General features: G+C 49.7%; 1 protein-coding gene across 1 annotated transcript in view; it reads left to right on the top strand.

Moving 5' to 3' along the window:
- Positions 1-25866, top strand: part of MGMT (O-6-methylguanine-DNA methyltransferase) — a 283219-nt gene that overhangs the window by 55728 nt on the left and 201625 nt on the right. Inside the window, exon 2 of the mRNA XM_036827727.1 lies at positions 3071-3207. Within this exon, the coding sequence (XP_036683622.1) occupies positions 3083-3207 (125 nt within the window). The 5' untranslated portion in view covers positions 3071-3082. The remainder of the gene's footprint in view (positions 1-3070; positions 3208-25866) is intronic.

The raw sequence follows: 25866 nt of genomic DNA, 5'->3' as shown, positions 1-25866 counted from the left end.
CGGTGAACACGTTTGTAGTGCTCAGTAAAGAAACGAAGCTGATTTCTATTGCAAGACTGCTCAGAGCTCTTAACCCGCTAACGTGCAGGGTGTCACCCAGGAGGGGATAGTGCGTCCAGGCTTCTCATCGTGCCAGCAGAACCCTTTCTCCGAACACACTTTGTGCTCAGAGAAATGCTGTGCTGGCCCCTTGGCCCAGATGGTGGACATGCTGATGATCTGGTTCAACACACATATGATAAACCCTTTACGTGTATAATGCACCTGCCGTCCGTGGGGCCCTGACTCGTGGTAGCATGGTCACCTGCCAGCAGCTCAGGGTGATGGAAAATGTCCACGGATGTGAGTGGGTGCGGGTCAGGAGTTGATTCTGGCTTCAGGAAACGAGGGGACACACCCAGGGGGTTGGAAGAAGGGGTGGCAGTTGGCTTTTGAAGAATGTTTAGGATTTTGAAGTTGTTGGATAAGAATTTAGGGAGGAGAGCAGTGCACTCTGGGTGACAAGGTCAAAGGCCGAGGATATTGGGTTAGAATGTCAGTTGTGGCAGGGATAATGGTACCTAAATCCTTCGAGGATGTCAGGTCTTTACACACATTCCCGCTAACCCTTGTGCCAGCCCTATGATTTAGGTATCGTTTATCCTACAGGTAAAAGCACTTGTGTCTCAGAGAGTTTAGGTGGCTTTCTCAAGGTGACGGGGTCATGGGTCAGAGGCCATGATCTCCCTCTGCCTGGTCTGATCCCTGTTTCCACATGACCGAGTGGAGGGAGTGGGAAGACTCTTTTGGTTTTTATCTCTCAGGCAGTGGGGAGCCATGGAAGGAACATGAGGTGTCAGAGAGCATCTCTGATGCCGGGCAAACATCTGAGAAGGTTTCCCAGCAAAATCCTGTGTCCACTCACCGGGAACTGGAGAGCTATTCGATTCAGACCTCTGTCACTGTGCACAGAAAGGGAGATGTTGAACAGGGCAGCTCTGGAGCCCAGGGGTTTAGGATGGAATATTGGGAGTGATGCTTGCACACCATGGGGTTTTGGGAATGGTGCTTGACCCTTCAGGGCATAGACGTGTGTGTGCCTCTGTCCTGGGGCTGTTGGGAGGTAGAGGAGGGAGTCAGCGTGTGCTGTTAGGAGCAGGTGGAAGGCACAGAGAAGGGAGGAGAACTTGCAGGGCGAGGGCGATAGGGGTGTGTTGAGGTTTCACAGTAAAGCAGACACCAGGCCAAGTGGGGCAGACGGAACAGTCAGGGAGAGGACAGTCCCCGGGGTCCAGGCCTGGATCCTGGAACCCTCGCTGCACGTGAGGGGCGCCCACGGACTTGGGGCTGCAGGACAGGCCTCGCCGCTGGAGCGTGAAGGCAGCCGCCAGCCTGCAAACAATGAGCACGGCTGTATCCCAGGAGTACTTCCCTTGCCAAAGCAGGCGCTGGGCCAGGTTTGGCCGGCGGGCTGCAGTTCGCTGAGCTGCTGTCGCGCCGTCGTGTCGTCAGTAGTGATGCGGTGTTCGCGGCGCGGGTGGCTGGAGCGGGAAGAGCCCGGGTGTAGAGGGGGCCCGAGGGCGCCCTTCCTCCGGGAGGTGAGGGTTGGTGAGGGAGTCCGGGAGGACGGGCGCGAATGAATGAGAAGCGCTGAAAATGGTAGTGCGGCGCGGGCGTGTGCGGACAGGCGCCGCGGTGCGGGGGCAGCGGGGTCCGCGGAGCACCGTCCGGTGGGGCTCGGGCGGGGCTGGGTGGTGGCCCGCTCACCGACGCGCTGCCCAGGGGGCGAGCCCACGCGCGCTTACGGTTTTGGACAAGTTCACATGAAGCGCTTCCAGGACGCAGAGGTCAGGAGAGCCACGCGGCAGCCCGACTTCCAGTCCGGCGCTCGCAGGGAGGCCGTGCGGGGCTCCGGTTCCGGTTCCGGTTCCGGGGCGGCTGTGGCTGAGGGCGGAACCCTGGGAAGCGCTGGCGCGTGAGGTGGCCCGAGGGGGGCGACGAGGCGGCCCAGGTGGGCTTCCCCACGGCCGTCTCTTCCGGCCTCCCCTCGAGGCAGAGGGATTCAGTCTGCCTCAACCTTGGTACTGGCTTCTCGCTGCTCTTAGTACATCTGTTCTTTCTTTTAAACTTTCGCTGGGTTGACCAAAATTAGCCTCTCTCAGAATTGTTCGCGTGGAGGGTACGTGATAGGATAGCTTTTGCACGCTGGCTTGAACGCCAGCAAGGGCCGTGCGCTTCCGTAAGAGCGGGATTCCGCCGCGCGGGCGCCTCCCGCGCCTCCCGCCAGCACGGGCCCGCCGCGGCCGCTGCTGAGTCGGATCTCCCTCCGTTTCTGTAATTCATTTCATAATGCTTTAGTTTTAAACGTACTTTATTCAAAATATCACATGGTTTGTCTTCAGTTTTTACTGAAAATGTTGGTAATTGTTTTATTTTAAATAGTTTTAGGTACTTTTTAAAAGGAGCTCTTATTTCATCTTTGACTATGCGTTGGTTAAAGATGAATAAGAATAAGGAGATGGTAATTTAAAAAAATTTTTTTTAAATTATTTATTTTTGACTGCATTGGGTCTTCGTTGCTGCGCGCAGGCTTTCTCTAGTTGCGGCGAGCGGGCTTCTCATTGCGGTGGCTTCTCTTGCTGCGGAGCACGGATTCTAGGCACGTGGGCTTCAGTAGTTGTGGCACACGGGCTCAGTAGTTGTGGCATGTGGGCTCTAGAGCGCAGGCTCAGTAGTTGTGGCACACGGGCTTAGTTGCTCCGCGGGCATGTGGGATCTTCCCAGACCAGGGCTCGAACCCGTGTCCCCTGCAGTGGCAGGCGGATTCTCAACCACTGCGCCACCAGGAGATCATGATTTAAGGAGATGAAAGGAGAGTGAACTGTTGGTTGGCTGCTCTGGGTAATTATGGTAATCTTCTGTCTTCAAAGTGACTATGTTATAAAAATGACACATTATATGGTTAAATTCCAAAAATGGGGAAAAAACTTTGGAAGATGTTTTGTGTCTTAAATAACTGGGGCTTCTGTTGTGCTTTAGAAGTGACCAAACTCTTTCACGTATGCTTAACTTTAAAAATTGTTTCTCTTAGGTACCTGGGAGAATGGACAAGACCTGTGAAATGAAATACAAAATGATGGACAGCCCTTTGGGGAAGATCGAGATCTCTGGCTGCGAGCAGGGTCTGCACGGGATAAAGCTGCACGGCCAGAAGATCCCAGACACTGAGTGAGTGCAAGTCCTGTGTGACACCCACTGCGTGGTTTGTTCAAAGCAACAGAGAGAATACGATTATTGCTCGTTCTCCATTGATCACAGGGTAACACGTAGCCACACGCTACCAATCACAAAAGTTAGCATCTCTCTAAAAATGGTAGGGCCGTGATTGTTCGTTTTCAGCATCTGTGCTTGTTGCCCAGGAACCCTCCACCTCCGATTAACCACAGGGACATAACCTGTAATTAGGAGCCCCAGGACGTATTAATGTAGACAGTTATAGAGGTGTTGACACACTGTGAGTATTGAACACTTTGACTCTTAAGCAGGTGGGATGTGGGAATCTCTTTGGAAGTTTGGTGACAGGGAGCTGCTTCCTTAATCTTGATTTTTAAATCCAGGACCAGCATTCACTGTTCATCAGCCTTGCCAGGTGATGAACTTTTATGGGACTTTTGTTAATGGACTTTTTTATTAATGGACTTTATTCCAAAGTCCTGGAATTGCTTAATCAGGAGCTCCACTGGGCCTCTTGGAGATGGTGTCTGGCTGTTGGTGTGTGCGCAGTGGAGGAGAAAGGGTGTGAAATCCCTTTGTTAGCATGAAGTTAGGGTATTGCCATTTCTCACGGAACACGTTTCTCTCTTTCTTGAACGATCTGCACTATTTATTTTCTCTAATTATAAAACCATAAAAAATTCAAAGCACTCCTTAATGTTTTGTTCTGAAACGTAAGATTCAGTTTCCTCCATTCATTGATTGTGAGGAGCAGTTGTATTTTAAAATCGCAGTTCTTGTTATTTCTGACAGAAGAGGGGAAAAACCGCCCACTCCTTTGCTCAGCATTTGTCTTAACTGGCTAATAAACACAGCGCCAAGGATGTTAGAAAAAGAAAATACATAAGAAACATAAAAATTGATTTTAATGGACCGCTGTCAGAGACGGCTATAATGAGCACAAGGGCGGTAATAAATATCAGTTTTCGCCTCCTCGGTCGAGATTTTTCCTGTAGAGCTGCACGTTACAATCAATAGTCTTTTTTAAGACCAAAAAATAAGCAAACCTTTGAATTATATGAATACAGTCTTCTTGATTTCTATGAGAACCATCTGGCTGTAGTGTTCAGAAAATCACAGGCACCAAATAATTTGTAGGGAAAATGTCATTTTGTCTTTTAGTATGTTCAGTTGCACAGTAAATCACAGAAATTATGTGTTGAATTCTTTTTTTTTTTTTGGTTTTTTTAAAAAAAAAGAACAAGTGAATTTGGAGAAGAAAAAGTAGGAGGAAAAACCCCTCTTAAAATGCTTTAAATGTCCATTAGGAACTGAGAACAGAGTGAAGATGAGGCTTAGCTTTGCTTCTACTCTCTGTACTTTCTGAATCAAGTTCGGATTAGGTTCATCTGCGGAAAACAAGCTCCTCCAAGTAACAGCTCAATCAGATGCAGCCGGTTTCTCTGGAGGAGAAGCACCGGCGGAGGAGCAGTGACGCCGGGTCTGCTGGCGGGATGGTCACTGGAGTCCGGCGCCCTCAGCTTTCCTGTCCGCATCTGCAGGCCAGACTCTGGGGTGCGAGCTGCCACACCCCTTCGCAAGCAGCAGAGAGAGGAGGGAGAAAGGAGGGGATGCCCGCTGTTTCCAGAAGCAGCATCCGTGTCTTCTCTTACCTTGCTGGGCACGCCACGCGGGAAGCACGGAGCTTGGCGTGTGCGGGCTGAAGTCGGCGGTTCTGTGCGGAGCGGATTTGGCGGGGGGCGGGCGGGGGGCAACCAGCAGTCTGTTGTATACGGTTAATTTGGGGAGGGATATTGCAGAAGTAGAGAACGGCATAAAAATTATCTGTGTGAATACTCAAGAGCTGACAGTTTCTTTCGTTTGAAAAAACTGAGGTGAAAATCGCATAATGAAATGCGTAGATTTTAACCCTAAAGTTCAGTGAGTTTTCACAGATGTGTACGACCACACGACCACCAGCCCAAACCAAGATATAAAACACTCTAGAAAGTTCCCTCGTGCTCCCTTTCAGTCACCCCCTCCCCGTTGGCATCCACTGTTCTGATCTCTGTCACGTTGGGTTAGTTTTGCTTGTTCTTGAGCTTTTTATAGATGGAGCCGTACAACACATACTTCCTTTGTATTCAGTTCAGCAGTGTTTCCAAGGTTCACCCGTGTTGCTCTGTGTATCAGTAAGTAGTTCATTCTTTTTTACTGAGTAGTAGTTTGTTGTAGGAACATACCACAGTTTATTCATTCTCCTGTTGATGGACATTTGAGTTGTCCAGGTTTGTGCTACTGTGAACAAAACTGCTATGAATATTCTTGTTCAAGCCTCTTTATGGACATACGTTTTCATTTCTCTTGAGTAAATTCCTAGGTGTGGAATTACATGGCTGGATTGCATGGCAAATGGATGTTTAACCTCGTAAGAAATTGCCAACACGTTCCCCAAAGTTTACCATTTTACATTTCCACCAGGAACGTATGGGAGTTTCTGTTATTCTGCCTTCTCACCGCACTTGGTGGTGGTAGTTTTTAAAGTTACAGCCGCTCTGGTGGGTATGAAGTGTTACCTCTCTCATTGTGGTGGTGACCTGCCCTTTCCTGATGACTTATTTTGAACACCGTTTTCAGTAAGCTTTCATTGTGAGGCAAGTCTTTTGCCCATTTTTAGTTGGTGTTTTCTTGGTTTTTGTGGTCAGTTGGTAGTTCTGGTTATAATTTGGTGATCAGATATATGTATTGATCGTTTTCTCACAGTTGGGGACTTGTGTTTTTATTTTCCTAATAATGTCTTTTAATGAATAGAAGTTTTTAATTTTGAGGAAGACCAACTTTTTTTTTCCTTTCTGTTCAGCATATTTTGTGTGTTTAAGAAATATTTGCCTACTCTAATTTCACAAATAGATTCTCTTATAAATCCTTTGAAATTATAATTATAATTTTAGCTTTTTATGTTTAGATCTGTGTTCCATCATCTTGAATTACCTTGTTGTGAGGTACTCAGTTTTTTCCACAGATATTTAGTTGTTTCAGTATTATTTGTTGGCGGGGGGGAAACAATTCCTTTCTCCATGGCATTGCCTCAGTGCTTTTGTCAAAAAATCAGTCACATGGCCATACGTGTGTGGGTTATATATGTCTGGACACCGTTGTGTTCAGCTGATCTTTTCATCTGTTCTGTGCCAGTGCTACACTGACTTGATGATATAGCTTTGTGATGAGTCTTGAATTAATGTGAGTCTTCCAGCTCTCCACCCCCCGCCACCCATTTTTGTTTGTTTGTTTGTTTGTGGTTTTTTTTGGAAGATTGTCTTGGTTTCTAGGTCTCAATTTTCCATATTACTTTTAGAATCAAGGTGTCAGTTTCTCCAAAAATGCCTATGGGGATTTTGATTGGAGTTCATTGAATCTGTGTGTCAGTTTTCGGAGGGTTGGCATCTTAAATTGAATTTTCCAGTTCATGACTGTGGTTTAGCTCAGCATTTGTTTAGTTTCTATTTAATTTTTCTCAGTAGTGTTTTGTAGTTACCACTTTAAAGATCTTGGTGTGTCTTTTGTAAAACTGATTTCTAAATACTTTGTTTTTGATGGTATTCTAAATCAGCTTAATTTTTTTTTTTTTTTTAACTTTTAAACTACTGCTGCTGGTACATAACACTTGATTTTATTCTGCCATCTTACTAAATTCACTTCTTAGTTCCAGGAATTCTTTTGCAGTTTCCTTAGGATTTTCTCTGTAGAAAATCATGATGTCTGTGAGTAAACACACTTTGCTTCTTTCTTTATGATCTTTTTGCCTTTTATTTTTTTTCTTTTGTTGCACTGGCTAGAACCTCCAATATGACGTTGAATAAAAGTCATGACAGTGGACCTCCTTCCCGTGTTCCAGTCGTAGGGGGAAGCTTCAAGTATATCAGGGTGACTGCTGGCTTTGTTGGCTTTAATAGGCGTCCTTTCTCACACTGAGAATGCTTCCCCAATCTGTTGAATTTTGTTAAATGGTTTTTCTGCACCTATCAACATGATCCTGTTTTTCTCTTTTATTCTTTAAATGTGAAGTAAGCTAATTTTAGGATTTTAAACCAATCTTGAAATGCCGCTATACTACATCATTTAATTCATGGTATAGCCTTTTTTTTCCCTTACATATTACGGGTTTAAATTTGCTATTTCGTTTAGCATTTATGTGTTTAAGTTCATGAAGGGTGTTCGTCGATAATCCTTTCTTTGGTGATGTCTTTGTGAGGTTTGGGCATTTGGGTTTTTCTGATTACATGAAGTGAGTTTGGAAGTGTTCCCTCCTCTACTTTCTGGAAGACTCATGTGGGGGAATTTTTTTCCTCCAGTTTGACGCCACCTGGATCTGGTAGGAAGGCTTCTGATTAGAACTCCCTTGTGTGATAGAAGTAGGCGCTGCCCTCACCCACCTTGAGGGGGCTCTCCCTTGATTTGGCTTTTTGCAGGTGGAGCCATTTGCACCCTCCAGGGCTGTGTCCTCTAGCTCTGCTGATGTGGTGGACGGTGGCCGCGAGGGGGTTTTGAGCAGAGCATCCTAAAGACTCTGGGCCCCTGTTCTCAGCCTCCTTCTTGTGAGTCCTGGCATCTTCGTTTCCTCCGAAGCCGTGCTGGTTTCTTCAGTAGATAAATTAGAAGTTGGCCACTGACATCTGTCTGTAGTGAAATTCCTTTCACACTTCTATACAAAGTAGGATTCCTGTGCGTATGGCTTCATACAGTGATCCTTGATTTCTTTTTTTGTGAAAGTTACATTACTCACCTTTCCTAAAAATATGAGTGAAGAATATCAGTTTGGAAAGTGGTATAATAGTCTCAATTTCATAACTTCCTGCCAGTATCAGGTTTCCATTCACGACTGTCTTTTGCAAGAGCTTGACTGATCTCTCCCCACTCCATCTTCATGTGGCTGCGAAGCTTTGACCGCATCATCATCGTGCCCCACAACGTCTAAAATCTAAGGAGAAGGGCAGGAGAATATATTGGTTTTTCTAATGTTATTTTCCGGCTTGTTTAGTTTTCCATAAAGTTGATTGTAGTATTTGATTACTTGAAAATGGACTGTACAACCCTGGGTTATACTTATTACCATTATGAAAACAGCAGTAGGACGTTCGGATCTGGGAAGCTAGAGAGAATTAATTGCATGTGCTTCACGTCTGTCAAAGATTTACCTTTGTTTTTCATTTTTAAACTTTTTCCATGTAAAGCTTTTTAGAAAAATGCAAAATGCAAGTGAAAACGTTATATAGTCCAACCAAAGTAAGCCATTGTAAAACTTGCTGTATTTTGAAAAACTTAAAAACGGCGCAGGCTGTGTTCTACTTGACAGGAGTGTATGGTATCGTGGTGGTTCGGGTAGAGTGTCGTCATTTCTGCCTCCTGGCGTCTTTCACCTGCCAGCTCTGGTGTTGAGGGCTGGGAGGAGCATGCGGGTTAGGCCTTACCCTCCTCTGCGGACCTGGCTGGCTGGCCAGCCGAGGGGGGTGATGGGCGTGGGCCAGGACCCTCGGGGACCTTGAGAGAGTGTCACGGCGGGGCCTCTGCGCTCTACCTGGGAGGGGGTCGCCTGCCTTGTCGGGTGCACTGCCAATTTTTGCCCCTGGAACGCCAAAGTCATCACTCCACTGAAGGAAGGAAGGTGCCTTTGAGGCCTTCCTGAAGGAAAGTTGGACTCCTGACGTCCATTCGGGTCTGTTGGTTTGAACGGATAGTGACTGATGGTTTCCGCATGCATTTGCTGCTTTCCTGTTCATCTTTAAATATTTAAAGCAAGTAAGTGGACCATCAGGAGAACGTGAGGCTGTCAGGGGCCTGTTTGGGGCCATTGACCCCGCGCGGCCTGGGCCTGCCGCGTGCTGTTCCCTCGGGGACCTCGGTGCCCGTCGGTCTGCCCCTTCCCAGGTCAAGATAGTTCCTGAGAGTCTGCAGGTCATGAAACCCTTCCTGGGAAACTCCTAAGTTAATTCTTCCCGACAGATTGGGAAATTTGAATATAGACACAGCACTTGCTTTATTATAATTGGTCTTTCAAGGAAGAGAAGAAAGGGTTCTTACGGATGAACACCTGCAGAGGCGCTCCCAGGAAAGGGACGCCCAGAACATGCGCCGCAGGAATTTTACCTGCAGCTAGTTTAGCTGTCTCGTTGCTTTTCTTCGGTGGCTCGAAATAATGATTTGTGTTGTGTGTGCTTAAAAATGTAGTTGTTTTATGTTACAGAATGTTCCTTAAGGAGGTCTCTTGAGTCAAACAAGCATGTTTCTGTGAGGAAAACGTGCCAAGCTGTGTGGCTTCACAGAAGTCGTCTGTGTTTCAGAGCACGTGCTCGGGTGCCCTGGTGGGCCCGGGGCCTGGCGGTGTTGCGGGGCCTCCCTCCCTCCCGGTTGCCGGCTCAGGCGGTGCGTTGTCAGTAGCTCGTGGCGAGTTCCTCTCCTGACTTACGCGGTCAGTAACACAGACCGTGCGCGTACTTCGCTCTCAGTGTCCGTGACGAGAGAGACGGTGGCGTCGTCGTTCAGGCTGCTGGCTGGAGAGATGCGGGGGAAGCCAGGGTGCCGCTCTCCAGCTGGGGCGTCTCGGGGAGAGTTCCCCTGTTCCCAGGACGGGGCGGGCCACGGTCGCAAGTCCTCCAGCCTCTGGAGCGTAAGAGCACTGTGAGAGTGAAGGAGGTAAACTGGCTCATCCCAAGCGGAGGAAGCTGGGTGTTTTCCTCCGAGGCATGTGAAATAGCCTGAAACCCTGTGCTCAGAACGGTCACCTTCCGTTCGGAGGCGTTGGACTCCTCCCCTCTGTTCACGCCTGCTTTTGAAAGGATGGCACCGCAGCTTTCCCGGAGAAACGGCTCTCCTGTCACCTTGACGCTGCCACAGAAAGCCTTTCCCTTTTCCCACGAGGAGGAGACGTGGGCCGTATGGTGTGTGGGCCCTGGAGGACGGGTCCCCGCAGCGCCCTCACTGGGCGCAGGGCTCCCCCAGCTACTGGGATGTAACCAGCATCCGAGTTTACCCTCGCCTTGCGGGAAATGGTGTGCTGATGAAAAGCTCTGGGCTCTATCCAGATCTTCTCCAAGCAGCAGCTTTCCCCCTAAGGGAAGGGCCCAGTGCATGTCAGCCTCACCCTGAGGCCCGCAGGGCCTGCCTGGACCGTGTGCTCTCGGGTGGAGGCCCGCCCAGGACCGGTGCTCTTGCAGGGGCCATTTCTGGGGGAATTGGCCAAGTCAGTAGTCCCCCCTCCGCGGCCCTTTGGAGGCGCCACTGCCGTGCGGCAGCCAGGCCTAGACGTGGGCAGGCCCCCCCCCCGCCGCCCACCTGCTCGTCCAGCTCTGTGGTCTTGTACCTCCCCTGGTGTCACCCACCCGCTTGCTGACCTCCTGTTGCCAGCCTCTTGCGGTCCTCGCCCTATTCCCCATTCATCTAATTAGCTGCGGTCGGGAAAGTTAGCTAAAGGCTTGTTCAACTTTTGAGAGGACTGAGGTTAAATAAACTCCGAGAGAAACAGAGTGGAACTTACGACAGTGTTGTAACATCTTGGAGGTCATTTCCATTTTCTCCGGGAGTCTTTTTCCAGAAGAGGCTGGGTTGCCGGGAATCAGACAGATAAGAGGTAAGTGGGGCTCCCCTTGGAAGGGCCAGGCCTTGTGTGAGCAGCTGAGTGCCGGCCACAGCGTTCAGCCCTTGGGCAGCTCCCCAGCCCTGCACTGACGCCGCTTTATCAGCAGAGGACTTGGGGGTGGGCGAAGGAGGCTGGTCCCAGGGTCTCGGGAGAAAGACTGGAAGGGAGAGGGGGCTGTCGCCTTTCCTCACTTTGCTCTTCACCACTGACGGCCCCTGCAGGAGCTGACCTTCCCTCCCCTGGTACCTCTTCTCGACCTTCTGAGCAGTTGAGGAGAGCCCTGAGAGGGTCCCTGGTTGGGTTGAGTAATGAGAACTGGGGTGACTTCCATGCTGGGTGCCTGGGTGAGAATGTCTTTAAAGTAGAAGGCTCACCAGTTCACGACTAATTTGAAAATTCCAGCTCAACACTTACTGTTGTAGGAACGGAAAGGATACAGTGATGTGTCCTCGTGTGTGTTTGCCTACCTCACACAACGACGTGCGCACCGCAGACTTACAGGGTGGTCACGCGTACATGCTGGTGTTTACAGCTAGGCGGGTGATGCTGTGCCCCTTTCCCAGGGGACAGAGCTGGTGCCACACGAGGAGCGTGGTGGCTGGGACTCAGCCACTTCTTCGGACTCCTTCCTCGAGCCAGGTTGCACCTCATGGCCATCCCCCTCTCCTTCTGTGAAAATAAAGCTGTGTGGCATCTGAGACCATCGACATACGTTTCTCATATTTTGCCTCTGGATTTTGATTTCCAGAATTTTTATTGTTCATGTATCTCTAATATTTTCTGGTATTTAAACCATCTGTGACTCGTGAATACTTTTCAACTTTTGTTTTTAAAATGTTAATGTCATTTAAGCTGTAAACTCTCCAAATGTATTTGGTTTGTTAAATTTATTTTCTTTAAATTGTATCAGTAATTAGATCAGCTCCTTGGTATTAATGTACAGGATAGTTCTTGAATGCTGATCAGTTTAGAATTTAAATTGAGTTAAAGGTTAAATGAGTTTAATTTTTGAATTGAACTGAACCATTGTCTTGTGTCAGATTCATCCAGAATTTTTATTTCCAGTTGCTGTATCAAGTGACAGAAGTGGGTCTTTTTGTGATAAAAACATTGAATAAATTTAGGATTAAGCTAGAGTCACTTGTTTGTTCACTCAAAACCTGTGAGTGCCTGCTGTGTGACAGGCCCTGTGCCTTGGGGATGTGCATTGCGGACGGCACAGTAATGCATGTGACAGCTCCACCTACACGGACCTCACACCCAGCACAGGACGGGCCTGGGTGGGCAGTCAAGTGTGGCGTCACGGGCCTCCACGGGGGGGGGTGGTGCGTGTGTGAGCAGGCGTGGAGGCGGTTAAAGCGGTCGGGGGAGGAGGGGGCTCAGGCCCAAGCCCGGGGCTGTGGCAGTAGAACCGGGCCGGGACGTGGTCTGGCCGCAGAACCGGTGGAGCCCCGTATTGGAGGGGGACGTGGGGACCCTGGCAGGAGGAGGCGTGCTGGGAGGCCGCGGGCCCTGGCTCGGGTGACTGAGCAGGTGATGGTGGCAGCTCTCAGGGCGTAGGGTGCAGGCACGCCACGAGGAGAAGAGAAGGATCTGGAGGAACAGTTGAACAAGGGAGCTGGTCAAGAAGCAGCACCAAAGAAAACTGAAGACAAGCCAGGACGCGGAAGAGAGCAGGGGGAGGATGGAGTCGGGGAGGCCGAGGACAGGGCCAGCTGGGTGTCGTGTTGAAATTGCTGTGGGCGTCTGCTCCCTCTGGGGTCCAATACTGACTTCAAGTTTCCTTCAAGCTCTGAAGTGGGCATTCCTGGGTGCCTTGGTCTTCGTTGAACCGGCATTTCCCACCCAGTTAATTTCAGCTTTGCCTCTGGAGTCCCGGGCAGTGGCGGTGGTTCCGCGTGTGTCTGCAGTGGAGGTGGCTCCATCCAGAATCGAGACGGATCGTGCGTAGCATGGATGTGCCGCGCAGGGCGGTCCAGCAGGGACCCAGGCCCAGAAGGCAGTCGAGTCCACACCCAGGGTCTCTCGTCCCCTGTGAGCCCGTGGAGCTTCTTGCCGGGGCTGGGGTGGGACAGGAGCCAGAGAGTGATTTCCGCAGTTCATCTCGTTTGTGAATTCTGTAGTTTTCTTCAGTGTCCCTGTGGATTGAGCCAGACTCACAGCTACAGCTCCAGGGAGTTTAGAGAAGTGCTCGGCTTTCTCTCTGCCCAGTTTCTGTGTCTTGGTTTTACCTCGTCCGCGTGGATTGCTTTCAGGCTTTTACCCACTTCTGTTACCAGGTCTTCTCTAGTTTCGTTTAGTGTTTCCGTAAGAGCCCCAGTATATCTGTTTATAAGCATTTCTGTGACACCCTCCCCATCTGATCTACACACACCGCATACGTGCACAAATCTTTTTTCAACAAGAGGACTTACACACTCAATATATTAAGTATTGATACACCTGCAGATTCTGAGTGGTTCTGTGGAAGAACACGGGTCCTCCTGGACCAGCATTTACTTTGATGTCTGGCGTCTCCCGGCAGAATGCTCACGCGTACTGTACGCTGGGGGGATTATAGTTTTCGTGCCGTGACTGTCTCTGATGGGATCACGTTAGGACTCTGAAGGCTGCGCCTCCCGTGCCTTCTTCCAGAGGTAGGCCTCGCCGTGCTCGCTGAGCAGCGCAGGTGAAGCACGTAGAGAGCGCTCTGACGCTTTAGCTTCCCCACCTGACAGTGGGGGGCGTCCATCGCTTCTGAAGGAGCAGCCGTTGAAACCTTCAGCTGCTGAAGCAGACATTCTGCTGCTTCTGTAGATGGCTTCACACAGAGCCCGTGCTGGTCAGGTGGGGCTGGAGGATTCCTGGGCTGAGCACCCAGCTCGGGGTGGGGGGGGGGGTGACATTTCTTCTCGTTCTGAAGAAGCCGTGTTGCTGGGAGCCGTCCCTCTGCAGCTCACGTGGGGGCAGGGTACTAGGCGAGGAGCGTCCACGTGCAGATTCTGCACATTCCAACCACAGTTTTATGCCAGGGTATTTAGGCAAGCTAAAAATGGAATATAAACAATTCTAGAAGGATGCAGTTATGAGGAGAAACATTTTTAAGACTTAACCCATTGCAGTAGGAAAATGTAAGCCTTGGGGTGTGACGATTCTTTTTTCGGTTCCTTTCTCAAATAGATGTCCTTGTGTACAGTGTTTATATGTGAGTGTTATGTATGTGTGCACACACGCTTGTATAAATATATACATTCTAGACATTTCTGTCCTGCCTCTTTAACGTTGCTTCCGCTAAAAATACATACTTCTAAACCTAAGGGAAATGAAATTGTTGTTCTTGGTTATTAAAGATACCCCAGAAGTAGCCTCCCCAAAATAGTGGTTTTTCCTTCCTAAAATTCATCTGGAAAAATACTTAGCTTTCTGATCTTCATTTTATCCCGTTTAAGGCTGTTTGTTAGGAAGAGTTATTGTATAACTGAGCACTGCTTTCATTAAAAAGAGCTGGGCCACTTACTTCCTCCAAAGTTTCTGACCTTTTCTAGGTAAACAAAACTTCTGTTGAAAATAATATTTTGAGACTAACACCTTTGTCACCGCGAGTGGTGCGGAAAGCCCCTGCTCTCTGCTGGTCCTGCGCGCGGTCTGGCCCCGCAGGCAGCTCCTGGGCGTCTGTGGTGTCGAATGGAGGGCCGGGGACCGGCCGGGGGGCTGGGCAGAGGAGGGAGGCGTCAGCCCCTCCTCGGTTCTCAGCGAGTGGCTGGGGGTGGAGACGGGACCCGGCCGATGCGTCAGACACAAGTGCAGCGGCTGTCAGGAGGCCACGTCTGTTTTTTAACTGGCTTGTTGGTTGTTTCTTGATGTTGAGTCGCGTGAGCTGTTTATGTATGCTGGATATTAATCTCTGGTCAGTCGTATCATTTGCAAATATTTTCTCCCATTCAGTAGGTTGTCTCTCTGTTTTGTCGATGATTTCCTTAAAAAAATGGACAGAAGAACTGAATAGACATTTTTCCAAAGAGGACGCGCAGATGGCCAACAGGCACATGAAGAGATGCTGGACATCGCTAATCACCAGGGAAATGCAAATCAAAACCACGACGAAATAGCACCTCATGCCCGTCAGAATGGCTGTCCTCGAAAAGAACACAGGCAACAAATGTTGGCAAGGGTGCAGAGCAGGGGGGACCCTCCTCCGCTGTTGGTGGGAACGCAAACTGCCGGAGCCACTGTGGAAGACAGTGTGGAGGTTTCTCAGAAAACTAAAACTAGAGCTGCCATATGACCCAGCACTTCCACTCCTGGGTATACACCTGAAAAAAACAGAAACACTAATTTGAAAAGATACACGCACCCCAGTGTTCGTAGCAGCATTATTTACAGTTGCCGAGATATGGAAGTACACACACGCACACACACACACACACACACACAATACTACTCAGCCATGAAAAAGAATGAAATTTTGCCATTTGTAGCACCGTGGGTGGACTTGGCGGGCATTATGCTCAGTGAAATACGTCTGACAGAGAAAGATAAATACTGTATGATATCACTTATATGTGGAGTCTAAAAAAGACAACAAACTACTGACTATAACAGAAAAGAAGCAGAGGCACAGATGTAGAGAACAAACTAGTGGTTACCAGCAGGGAGAGGAATCGGGAAGGGTACTATAAGGCTAGGAGATGAAGAGGTACAAACTATTACGTATAAAGTAACCTACAAGGATGTATTGTACAACGTGAGGAGTAAAGCCAATACTTTATAATAACTATAAATGGAGTATAACCTTTAAAAATTGCGAATCGCTATACTGTACACTGGTAACTTATATAATATTGTACATCAACTGTACTTCAGTTAAGAAAAGGCGGGGGCCGAGTTTGGACCGCATGGTGCTGTGTGTGGCGTTGTTGGGCGGAGCAGTTAGACCTGAGGCCTGCAGATGGCCTGTGGCGGTGTTCTCCAGGACCGCCTGCTGTGCCTGTCCCTGTCCCTGTCCCGGGGAAAGCTGGAGCTGGGCGGGGCACATCTGTTTCTCTGTCCCAGCCTGCGCTCAGACCCCATCCTTCTCCACCAAGCTCTGCGGGTCCTTCTGTCTGTACGTTGGCTTCCATCAGTTTGCAGACACGCATGAACTTCTTCTCAAGGGATTGAAGAAATGCTGGTGTTTACTTCAAATAGTAACCAAGAATTGTGCAGGCAAATGTCAGGGATTCCGGTTAACAGTTGTTAATGGGTTCTGAATGCTTCCCGGCAGATTACTCTAGGGATTTCCTGGGTCCCTGGACCGTCAGGACTGTAAGGGACCTTGGGCAGCACCCAGGCCGGCCCTGTTACTTTCCAGATAGAGGAACCGAAGTCCAGGGACTGAGTGTGCTGCCGGGGCCACCCCGCTGCCTGGCGAGGGAACCACGGCCGAGGCTCCCTCTGCTGTCCTAGAGGGCTTCGTGGGGCAGGCTCTCCCCCGGCCGCAGGCCGTCTCTTGTTCCCTCCCCGTGTGCTTGCTGGCTGCGCGGCTGCACTTGCTTGGCCCAGTTCGTTAGCATCTGAGAGTCAGCCTGCCCGCGGGTGCTGCTGGGGTTCGGAGGGTTGTCCGAGAGCGGGAAGCACACCCGGTGGGGAAGGACGGGGGTGGTGTTGGGGCCCTTGCTGCTGGAGCAGTGAGTCCTCCGGGAGGGGGAGACGGGGCGCGGGGGAGACCCGGGCGGGGGAGGAGGTGCAGAGCTGTCTGTGGCGGACGCGGCCCCCCCTTCCCTGCCGAGCAGAGGAGCAGACGCGGGAGCACAGGCGGCCCAGGGGCGCGGCCCGCTCGCTGCTTGCCTCATCGCGCCCTTCGCTGTGATGTTTCATGTCGAAAAGTAGGAAACCGCGGCTAGTTGATCTCTTTGTTAGAATTCATTTATTACGTTGGCAAGTACGTTGAAGGAAAGAAGGGAGTGTTCTTTCTGATCTCAGCGTGTCCTGCCTGTGCCCCCTCCTCCTGTACCGTAGATGCATTGTTAGTGCGAGGACAGGACTTCTGCCCATGACTTGTTTATCCATTTCATTAACTTCTTCACTTCTACAGCTCTTCTTCCCTTCACTTCATTATGCCAGCTCCGGGGATCCCTTATTAAAGGGATAATTAATCATGTGATATCTTGGTTTTTGCATCTGAGTTTTCGAGAGCGGTCCAGATTTTTATTGCCTAAAGTTCCATATGCCATAGACATATGCCATCAGCTGTAAATTGTCTTCTGGAGAAGAAACTGACAAACAACTTTATAATTGCGTTTTTAGCCTTAGTATCTGAGGGCCAAAAGCATATTCAAGATTTATGGAGTTCCTGAATTCAAACTGTAAGCCATAAAATTTTCTTAAGGTCGGCCCCCATCTGCACCTATTATTACAAAACCCTTAAAGTTACTTTAGCATATGACATGTTAACAGTGTTTTTTTTTTCCTTTTCCTTTTTTGACAAATTGTGTCTAAGGAAATTAGTTTGCTTGCGTGGAAAGTTATCTGTGTTTGCAAACTTGAACGGTTTTGCTGGTTAAGCAATCTAGAGATGATAAACTTTTTTGTCAAAGTATGGTTTTGGTGCTGCCTTAAGAATTGCAGCCCGTAGGAGAGGTCTGTTTTAAAGGGCGCCCGCTGTTATTTCTGCCTAGGGTGTTACGGGGATCATTTGAATTCACAGAACTAAAATAGGTACAATCTTTAAAAAATCTACTCTTCAGTTTATTTACCTGATACGGAGGAGCAGAGGTGTAAATTAGAGAGAAATTGTCATCATTTTGTCCCGATTTTAAGCAGGGCTGGACCCGCTGATCGTTTCAGTGGATGGTTACCCTCTCGGGGCAGTGGAGTCACAAGGTTGTAGGTAGGGAAGGGGAAGAAATTCCCCTTTGTGCCTACGTAATCAGTACTGTTTTGACCCAAGTACGTCCTTCTTCTGTAGTAAAACATACACAAGATGAAATGTATCATGTTAACCATTTTAGGTGCACAGCTCCGTGGCATTCAGCATGTGTACGTTGCTTTACAGCCATCACCGCATCCGGCTCCGGAACTGTGTTCTTGCCAGACTGCGGCTCTGTACTCACGAAACACTGGCACCTCCGCCGGCTCTGAGCCCAGGCCTGGTCCCCCCATTCTGCCTCTGTCTCTCTGCCAACACACCTCTGATACCCAGAGTTGCTGGGCTCCCCCAAGCCGAGAGACGCCTGTCTGGAGATCCAGTCCCCCTGCCGATGCAGTAAGCTGCCTTGGCTTGGATGGCAGGTGGGCCTCCAGGCACTTTCTTCCTCCGGGCTGTGGGGCAGGTAGTGCAGTCGGCGCCCCATTGGGAGCCACGGGGGCTGCAGAGCCGGCGTGGCCAGATTTTGCTGATAGGTGGGGAAGAACTTTGAAGAAGTGCAAGGTTGTATATAATTCTGGGGAGGTATTGCTAATGAAAGCAGGACCCCAGGGCACAGAAATTGTAAGGCAGAGAGCCGCTGAAGAAGGGCACCATCGTAAGACTGAAGGGATGCTGGATTAATCCCGGAGCTTTCTGCACCTGGTCAGCTTGTCTTTGATGCCGTCGGACTTTTCCACAGAGGAAGTGGGGGAAGGTTAGCAGGGAAGGTCGGGAAGACCACAGACAGGGCCTGGGGCGGCGGGATGAGGCGGCACGGGCGGCGGCCTGCAGGGAGAGCCGCGGCCGGTGGGGCAGGAGGGCCCCCGTGTGCTGCCGCCGCTCCCTCTGGGAGCCCCTGGTCCGGCACTTCTAGGTGGGTCTGGCTGCTCTTGAGTTTGTGATTTTCACATCGTTTCAAGGGCCTTCGTTGCACACGGAGGTGCTTTCCCCTGAAACATTTAACTCTTTCCCCTCTCCCTGTCTTTAGCGAATGGACTACTGTTGGGTGCAGTGATCAAAACCAAAACGTCAAACAGGCACCAGGAGATCTTTAGCGGATGCGTTTAACACGCTTCAGAGACAGCTGTGAGCGTTAGCATGTGGCCTGATCTTTGCTGCCGCCTGGAAGCCCGGCCTGTGCTCCCCTCAGGAGAGCTTGCCCCTGGCCTTCTGAAAGTGACTTCCGGTCCGTCCAAGGAGGGACTGTGGCCTGTGTCACAGAGGCGTGGGTGGCTGCATGCGCTTCCCACCCGGGCTTGGCGCTCTGTTGAAGTGGAAGTTTCCAGTGCTGCCCGTGGGAATAATTACTAGTTTTATGTCATGAAGCCAGGATAAGGAGAACCAAAGACCAACTTTTATCCCACTGTTAGGTCAAACAAGATAGCTGATGTTACGACCCTCCTAATGGTTCGGCTTATTTAGTGACGAGAGGGCAGTGGGAAGAGGAGACCAGCTTGGCGAGCGTCCCGGCGGGGGCTCCGCTCTCCCCAGATTCCCCGGGGGGACTGGACTCCCGCTGCGAGAGACGCCCCCGGCTGTGTGACTTCCGTGGCCCGAGTGAGCTGCTGCCGTCGCCGTGCGGGGCGCGTGCCCCGGGCAGGCCTCTGCTGCAGGGAAGGCGGGGTGCGGCGCGCCCCACAGGCCCCACCCCCAGGGGCCCGGCCCGGGCACAGCCGTCTGCCCGCGTCGCCGATGGCGTCGCGCGGCCCCCTGGGAGTTGCCCCGGGCTGGACCCGGGCGCGCCTCGTGCGTCGTGCTCCGTGGCGCCCCGCTGGCCCGGGGAGGTCGCCCGTCCTGTTACTGCTCGGGAAGCTCCGGCAGGAGGGCCGAGGGGAGGCAGAGCGCCGTTACTGCTGGGAGGGAAGGAGGCGGGGGGCGCGGGGCGCTTCCGTACCCAGGAGAGGGTGAGGTGTGTGAGGACAAGGGAGAGTGCGGCTCGTCCTCATCCAAGCCCGCTAGCACCCGTGTGTGGCTCCAAGGAAACGTTTGGCGCGCCGTGAGCCGAGTGACGCGCTCACTCAGGCGAGCGTTGAGGGTTCGCCTGTGCGGAGCGTGCCAGGGCGCGCCTCTCCACCTGCGTCGGGTGACCGGCTTCATTGTCGTGGAGAAATCGGCGTGGTGAGTGAGTCCCCTGCTCACGCTGGGGAAGCCTTGTACCCATCGTGTGAAGGCGGCTTCAGGTCGGTCCTGGCACGGCGGGGCTACCGGCTGAAGGTGGGAGGCTTTCTGTGGACGTCCACTGAGGGACTGCAGTGCAGATGCCACGGCCAGAAGGCGTGGAAGTAACGTGCACTCAGAAGGCCTTCCCAGAAGGTTATTCTTCATTTCCCTACTCACGTATAACCTTTTAGTGTTTTCTCCTAGCTTTTTCGTTAATGTATGTAAAAATATTAAAAGCCCTTGTATATTACATCAAAAACTATGTCAGCTGCTCTGCTTTTTTCTATTTATTAAAACTTTTCAAGCAGTAAAAACATTTTACTTGTTAATGAGGGAAAGTGGGAAAATTAATGACATAGAGCTTGGATCCACCAGGATGTCTCCTCTTAACCACGCACAGCCAGCTCTCTCCTCGCTGCACGTACTTTAATTTCCGCGATAGGGTTCAGTAAGCAAATGCAAATAGATTTAATGATTTGCATCAGTAGATCATTTCTCTGTTTAATATCCTCTGATATTTTGGGTCAAGGACTCTTTCTTTGGGAGGCTGGTACAATTTCTAGAGCTAAAATTATTAATATTAGTAATAATACATTATGTTCAAGTGAGTTGAGATAAATTTATCCTTTTCACAAAGTCAGATTTACACAGTATTTCTGTTTGCTGTGGAGGAAGGAAACACTGCCTAATGAAGTAGATGAAAGGAACGGGCCGTCTTCCTGGCTGCCCGGTGCCTTGGAGCTGGGTGACACTTGTCAAACGCCGGGTGCTCCAGTGCCCAGCACTTGAGACCAGTGGTTGTCTTGTCTTATATCCACACACTGGGTGAACCTGTGGGCCCACGGGGCACACAGTACATTTTTGTCAAGCCAGTTCAACAAAGGAGTGAAATTAGAACTCTGTTCACCGAGCACTCATGGAGCTTTTCTGTGTCAAGCCGGTAGTAGCCTGGTGCGAGATGGATGCAAGGACGTGAGCCTGTCCTCAAGGAACTCTGTCCATTAGGGGAGCCAGAAGTGTCGGCGAGTAGGCAGAGAACAATATACAGAAGGCACTAAAGACTGATTGAGAAGCTCTGGAATTAGAGCAGGAGGGAAGCTTTCATGGGGAGAAGGCAGAGGATCTCATTGGTGACCTGTCCCAAAGGCCACCTCCATTCCTGACTCCCCTTAGAAAGGCTGAGTGCCAGGTGCTGGCTCACCTGACCTTGCTGCTGAGGGCCGTGGGGAATGACTGCTGCCCTCTGGATCACTCCAGAGGAAAAAGACCTTTCCTCCCTAATAACAAGAGAAGTATGACTGCTCTTCAGTCTTTGGACATGATTGTGTGAAGATGTGTGATTCTGGGAGCTGGGGCAGCTGTTTTGTAGCCATGAGGGGATGAAGCTGGGGATGATGCTGGAGCTGGGGATGAAGCTGGAGCCGAAAGGCAGTTTGTTACAAGAAAGAATGATGGGAAGAGCTGGGTCCTTGATGGGCCTGCCGGTGGCTGACTTTCCTCAGAACACCTGTGACCTGATGCATGTCCACACCACATGTGGCACAGCCATAAGCAACCTGCAGATGGTGCGCGTGTAATGTTTTCATCTGTGAAACTTAGGCTTCTTTTAGCAAATAAGGAAAAATGCAAAGGAAATAGGAGTCACTCATAGTTCTAATACCCAGAAGTACGTTATTCACATTTTAGTATAATTCCTTCTAGCTTTCTCATCGCTGTGTGTTTAAAATCAGCTCTGTATTCTACATTCTAAATTTAACCTTACATCATCAGCCTTTTTATTATGTTATTAAAAACTTTTTTAAAGTATGATTTTTTTTTTTTAAAGGTCTGTCTTAGAACCTTTTTAAAGGCCTGTGCTGAACGGCTGTGCCATAATTACAACTCTTCCTGTCCTGGTGAACACGCAGGGTGTTTGTCTGCTGCCACTGGCTTGCTGTGCACATCCTCGATGAGCATCTTTGTGAACCTGGGGGAGCGTTTCCTTAAGCTTTCTGATTTCTTTCCCTGTAGCTTATGCCCCTGTAACACCCTTTCTTTTCCGCACAGTCATTTCTGAAATTAAATGTGTTCACGTGACCCCCCCCCCTTGAAGAATGTGGTTTAGTACTTCAGGGTAAGAAAACACTAGCGCTGACTCTTCTGGCCCCTCAGTCCTTGCTCTTTGACCCCTGAACTCTAGACTCGGGTGTACTGACCTGCACTTCCTGGTGTGTTGCTGCACAGCCCAGGTCTCAGGTGGTGCCAAGTGGTGGGTGAGACCCACTGCCTCTGGAGCTGGACTCCCGTGTTGTGAGGCCCAGCTCCACCTCTTTATAGATGCAGTGGGACAAATCACTTCACTGCTCTGTGCCTCGTTTGCCCACGTGTCAAGTGGGATCACGGTAGTACCTGTGACATAGGATTTTTGGAGGATTAAATCCGCTAATCTCTAGAAAGTTCTTGTAGTGGTGCACAACCCAGAGTAGGCTCCCGAATGTTAGCTGCTGTTATTGGTGGCGATGGTGGCAGCCGTCCTACTACCACTGTTACTCTTTCCTGAAGTAGCCCTGGGGTGCTCGCACCGCGGCCTCCTTCACCTGGAAGCTTCTTCCTGCCCCTCCTCTCTCCCAACTCTGACAACTTTCCCAGCCCTCTCTGTGTCCCAGGCTTGGTTCTGGAACCCTCCTCCAGGCTCTTCCAGCACTTTGAATTTACCCCGTGCTGGCCCTGGTCCCACTTTGTTATAATTATCTCCTTCAGCGGCTGTGTCTTCTAGCCTCTGAGGTCCTGGAGGGCAGGACCACGTCTGTCTTGCTTCCTGACTCTGCGACCCTTAGTACCTGGTACAGGAGGCACTGCAAGCATCTTTGTTAAAGATGGAACAGGGGAAGGGCTGGGGATTGGAATGTCAGAGCTCTCCATAAAGAACGATGTGCTTATAGAGGTTGGAGGTGAAAAGGGCATGGTGTTCAGGGCTTTGTTTCAGCCGGTTGCCAGGATCTGGCATGCTGTTTACTCGGGGTTGTCCCCCTCTGAGATCCTCTAGAGCAGGTGGAGACCGTGCCTGGGGTCAGGGAAGCCCACGCGGTTAGCTGGACCTTCTCGAAATGGGGCAGCCTCCAGAGAGTCCTAGATGGGCCCTTCTGCTTGACCTTCCTCTTCAGAAGCAATAATCAGCCGTTAAACAGTGGTTTCCAAGTAGCTCTTTGTTTTCTTAAGTATTCTCTTAAAAAGAGTCCACATCTTTGTGACTGTCTTGCCTTGGACTGTGAGGGGTTGGCAGGATTTTGTCACTCTCTGTGCTCATCCGCTACTGTGTCATCTTGTGAGTTGAGACCAAGCAGCGTTTAACTCAGTTATTTTAGTGTCAGCCCTGTTGGTCTTGGTGAGAGTGCTTGTTAAGGGCTGGGCTGAACTGTGTCCCCTCAAATTGGTATATTAGTCCTAACCCCTAGTACCTCAGAATGTGACTGCATTTGGACATAGGGCCTTTATTTATTTTTATATATTTTTTTTTATTGAAGTATAGTTGATTTACGTTGTGTTAATTTTTGCTGTACAGCAACGTGATTCAGTTATACATGTATATATACATACATACATTCTTTTTCATGTTCTTCTCCATGATGGTGTACCACAGGATGTCGAATATAGCCCTCTGTGCTGTGCAGTAGGACCTTGCTGTTTATCCATCCTGTATCTAATAGCTCACATCTGCTAACGCCAGCCACTCCATCCCTCGCAGAGCACCCCCTTCCCCTTGGCAACCACCAGTCTGTTCTCTAGGACATAGGGCCTTGCAAGAGGTGCTTAGGGTGGGCTCTGGTCCGATATAACTGGTGTCCTTATAAGAAGGGGGAGATTAGGACACAGACACAGAGAAAAGACCATGTGAGGACATGGTGAGAAGGTGACCATCTGTAAGCCAAGGACATAGGCCGCAGGAGGAGCCAGCCCTGCAACGCCTTGATCTCAGACTTCTGGTCTCCAGAATGTAGCACCCGATTTGTGGTTCTTTGTTGTGGCAGCCCTGGCAGACTAGTACAGTGCTTCTCAAGGACTGCCATGCCGTTGTGTAGCTAGCTTCCTTTCTCATTGCTATGGCGATATGCGGCTGATGAAGGTAAGCAGTCAGCCCTGGTCAGTTATGTTCCTGAATATCACCGTTGTCGGCAGAGTCATGGTAGGTGAGATGGGGCCTCAGGACACAAGGAATTACGGGGAAATGATTCAGATGGCATCATGCACAGTAGAAAAGCGAAGTTCAAGAAGGCATCCTTTTGCTTAAAATGAAGACTGTTTTTTTTTAAGAGTAGCAAAATGGAGAGGAAGGTACAGAAATTTCCCATATACCTCCTGCTCCACACATGCACAGCCTCGCCGCCCCCGTCAGCATCCCCCGCCCAAGCGGTACATTTGTGTCAGTCAGTGAACCCCCACTGACACATCGTGATCCCCCGAAGCCCGTAGCGTAAGTCACCGTTCGCTCTTGGTGAAGGCATCCGTTCTTAAACAGACCAAGTTCAGCAGTGAGAGCTGGCTGCAGTGAGTAACGTTTGCCCTGGCTGGCTCTCCCGCAGGTCCCGTGGGCTGGGCTTGGAGAGTCTGTGAACCAGCCCTTCCTTGAAGGAAGCCTAACGACGTTTTATGTTCTCAAGCTTCTGCAAAATCCTTGAATGCTTGCACTCCCTTTTTATAAACCGTTTTCTCCTGGGCTTGGTGTCCTGTTGTCCCTGTCTTGCTGCTATCTTACCTGTCCCTATTAATCCATGCTCCCTAGAGAGCAATAGATTATTTTTCATTATCCAGATGCAGTAGCAATTTACACAACATCTTACCCCAGCTTCATTATTGAGTCAGAAAATCTGCTCTGATGAGCAAGCCAGTGGAAACTATTTCAGATGTGCCATCAGACGTAGAATGCAACCTTTGTATCTTCACTGTTCTCCCAGTAGTGCCTTGTCTCCCAATCTCCTTGTTTAAACTTCTGAGGCTTTTTCATTGACATCTTTCCACCTTTTCCTAAGGGTTTAGCCCATCTTGAATCTCTGTGTGAGTGCCTGGGGTCACTACCAGCTTGGGTCGAATTTTGTTAGTATCTTTGGGATTTATAACATATTTTACTGTTTGTTTATGTTGCCACGTACGTTTCTTCCACGGTAGAAATAAATTGTAATTTGCCTCTGAGACTGCCCTATGACCTTGAGAAGTGCACACAAATGAACTCAGTAATGAGTTCACTAAATGTTAAATCATTAGGTAGTTGGTGTTTAAATGATATACCTTATGGGGACGTCTTTGAATTTTTATATAGGTATTTACAAAGTTAGTGATAATTGGTGAAGTTGGTTACAGTTTTTTAGATAGAATAGGAACTCATCATTTTTCCCAGTTAACAGTGAGATAGAAGACCTTGTAGATTCTGTCTACAACACGTTTTCAGGAGTGAATTACTAGATTTGGAAAGTGAGGGATGCCTGGGTTTGTTGTTCTCAACTTCTTTTTAGAGGAACTGAACTAAACTGTACACGTGCATGGTATTTCAGAATATTAGTTACAAATACAGAATTGCATTTGGATAGACTGGTGTCGTCATAGTCATTCACTGTGAAATAAAGGATGTGTCTTACAGGTGTGTTTCCCCTCATTCTGGAAGTTGTTCTTGCCTTCCCTTTGTACAGACTCCAGAAAGAGGCTCCCCACTTCCTCTGCGTGAGCAGGAAGGCAGCCTGGGCCTTCACGCGCCTGCCCAGGATCAGGCCGCGTGCAGCAAGCAGCCGTGTCCTCAGGACACGGGCTTGGGAGTCTGTAAAATGGAAAGCTCATCCATTGCTGGTAAATGGCCAAATATAAATGTATGACAGCCTGGCTAACAGGCTGTGATGAAACTGAAGGTGGTCTTTTCTAAGAAGCCTTATTGAAATACTGCCCGTTTTGGGTAAATGTAATAGTACAGTGAGCCCTGAGCTTAGTGGACACATTGCAGAATGCAAATGGGAAGACTCGTGGGTACGTTTCCTTCATGAATTTGTCGTCA

The sequence above is a fragment of the Balaenoptera musculus genome, chromosome 16 (genome assembly GCF_009873245.2).
Source record: "Balaenoptera musculus isolate JJ_BM4_2016_0621 chromosome 16, mBalMus1.pri.v3, whole genome shotgun sequence".
NCBI classification, from domain to species: domain Eukaryota; kingdom Metazoa; phylum Chordata; class Mammalia; order Artiodactyla; family Balaenopteridae; genus Balaenoptera; species Balaenoptera musculus.
The sequence above is the reverse complement of the archived record's forward strand: the minus strand, read 5'-3'. Positions and strand labels throughout refer to the sequence as shown.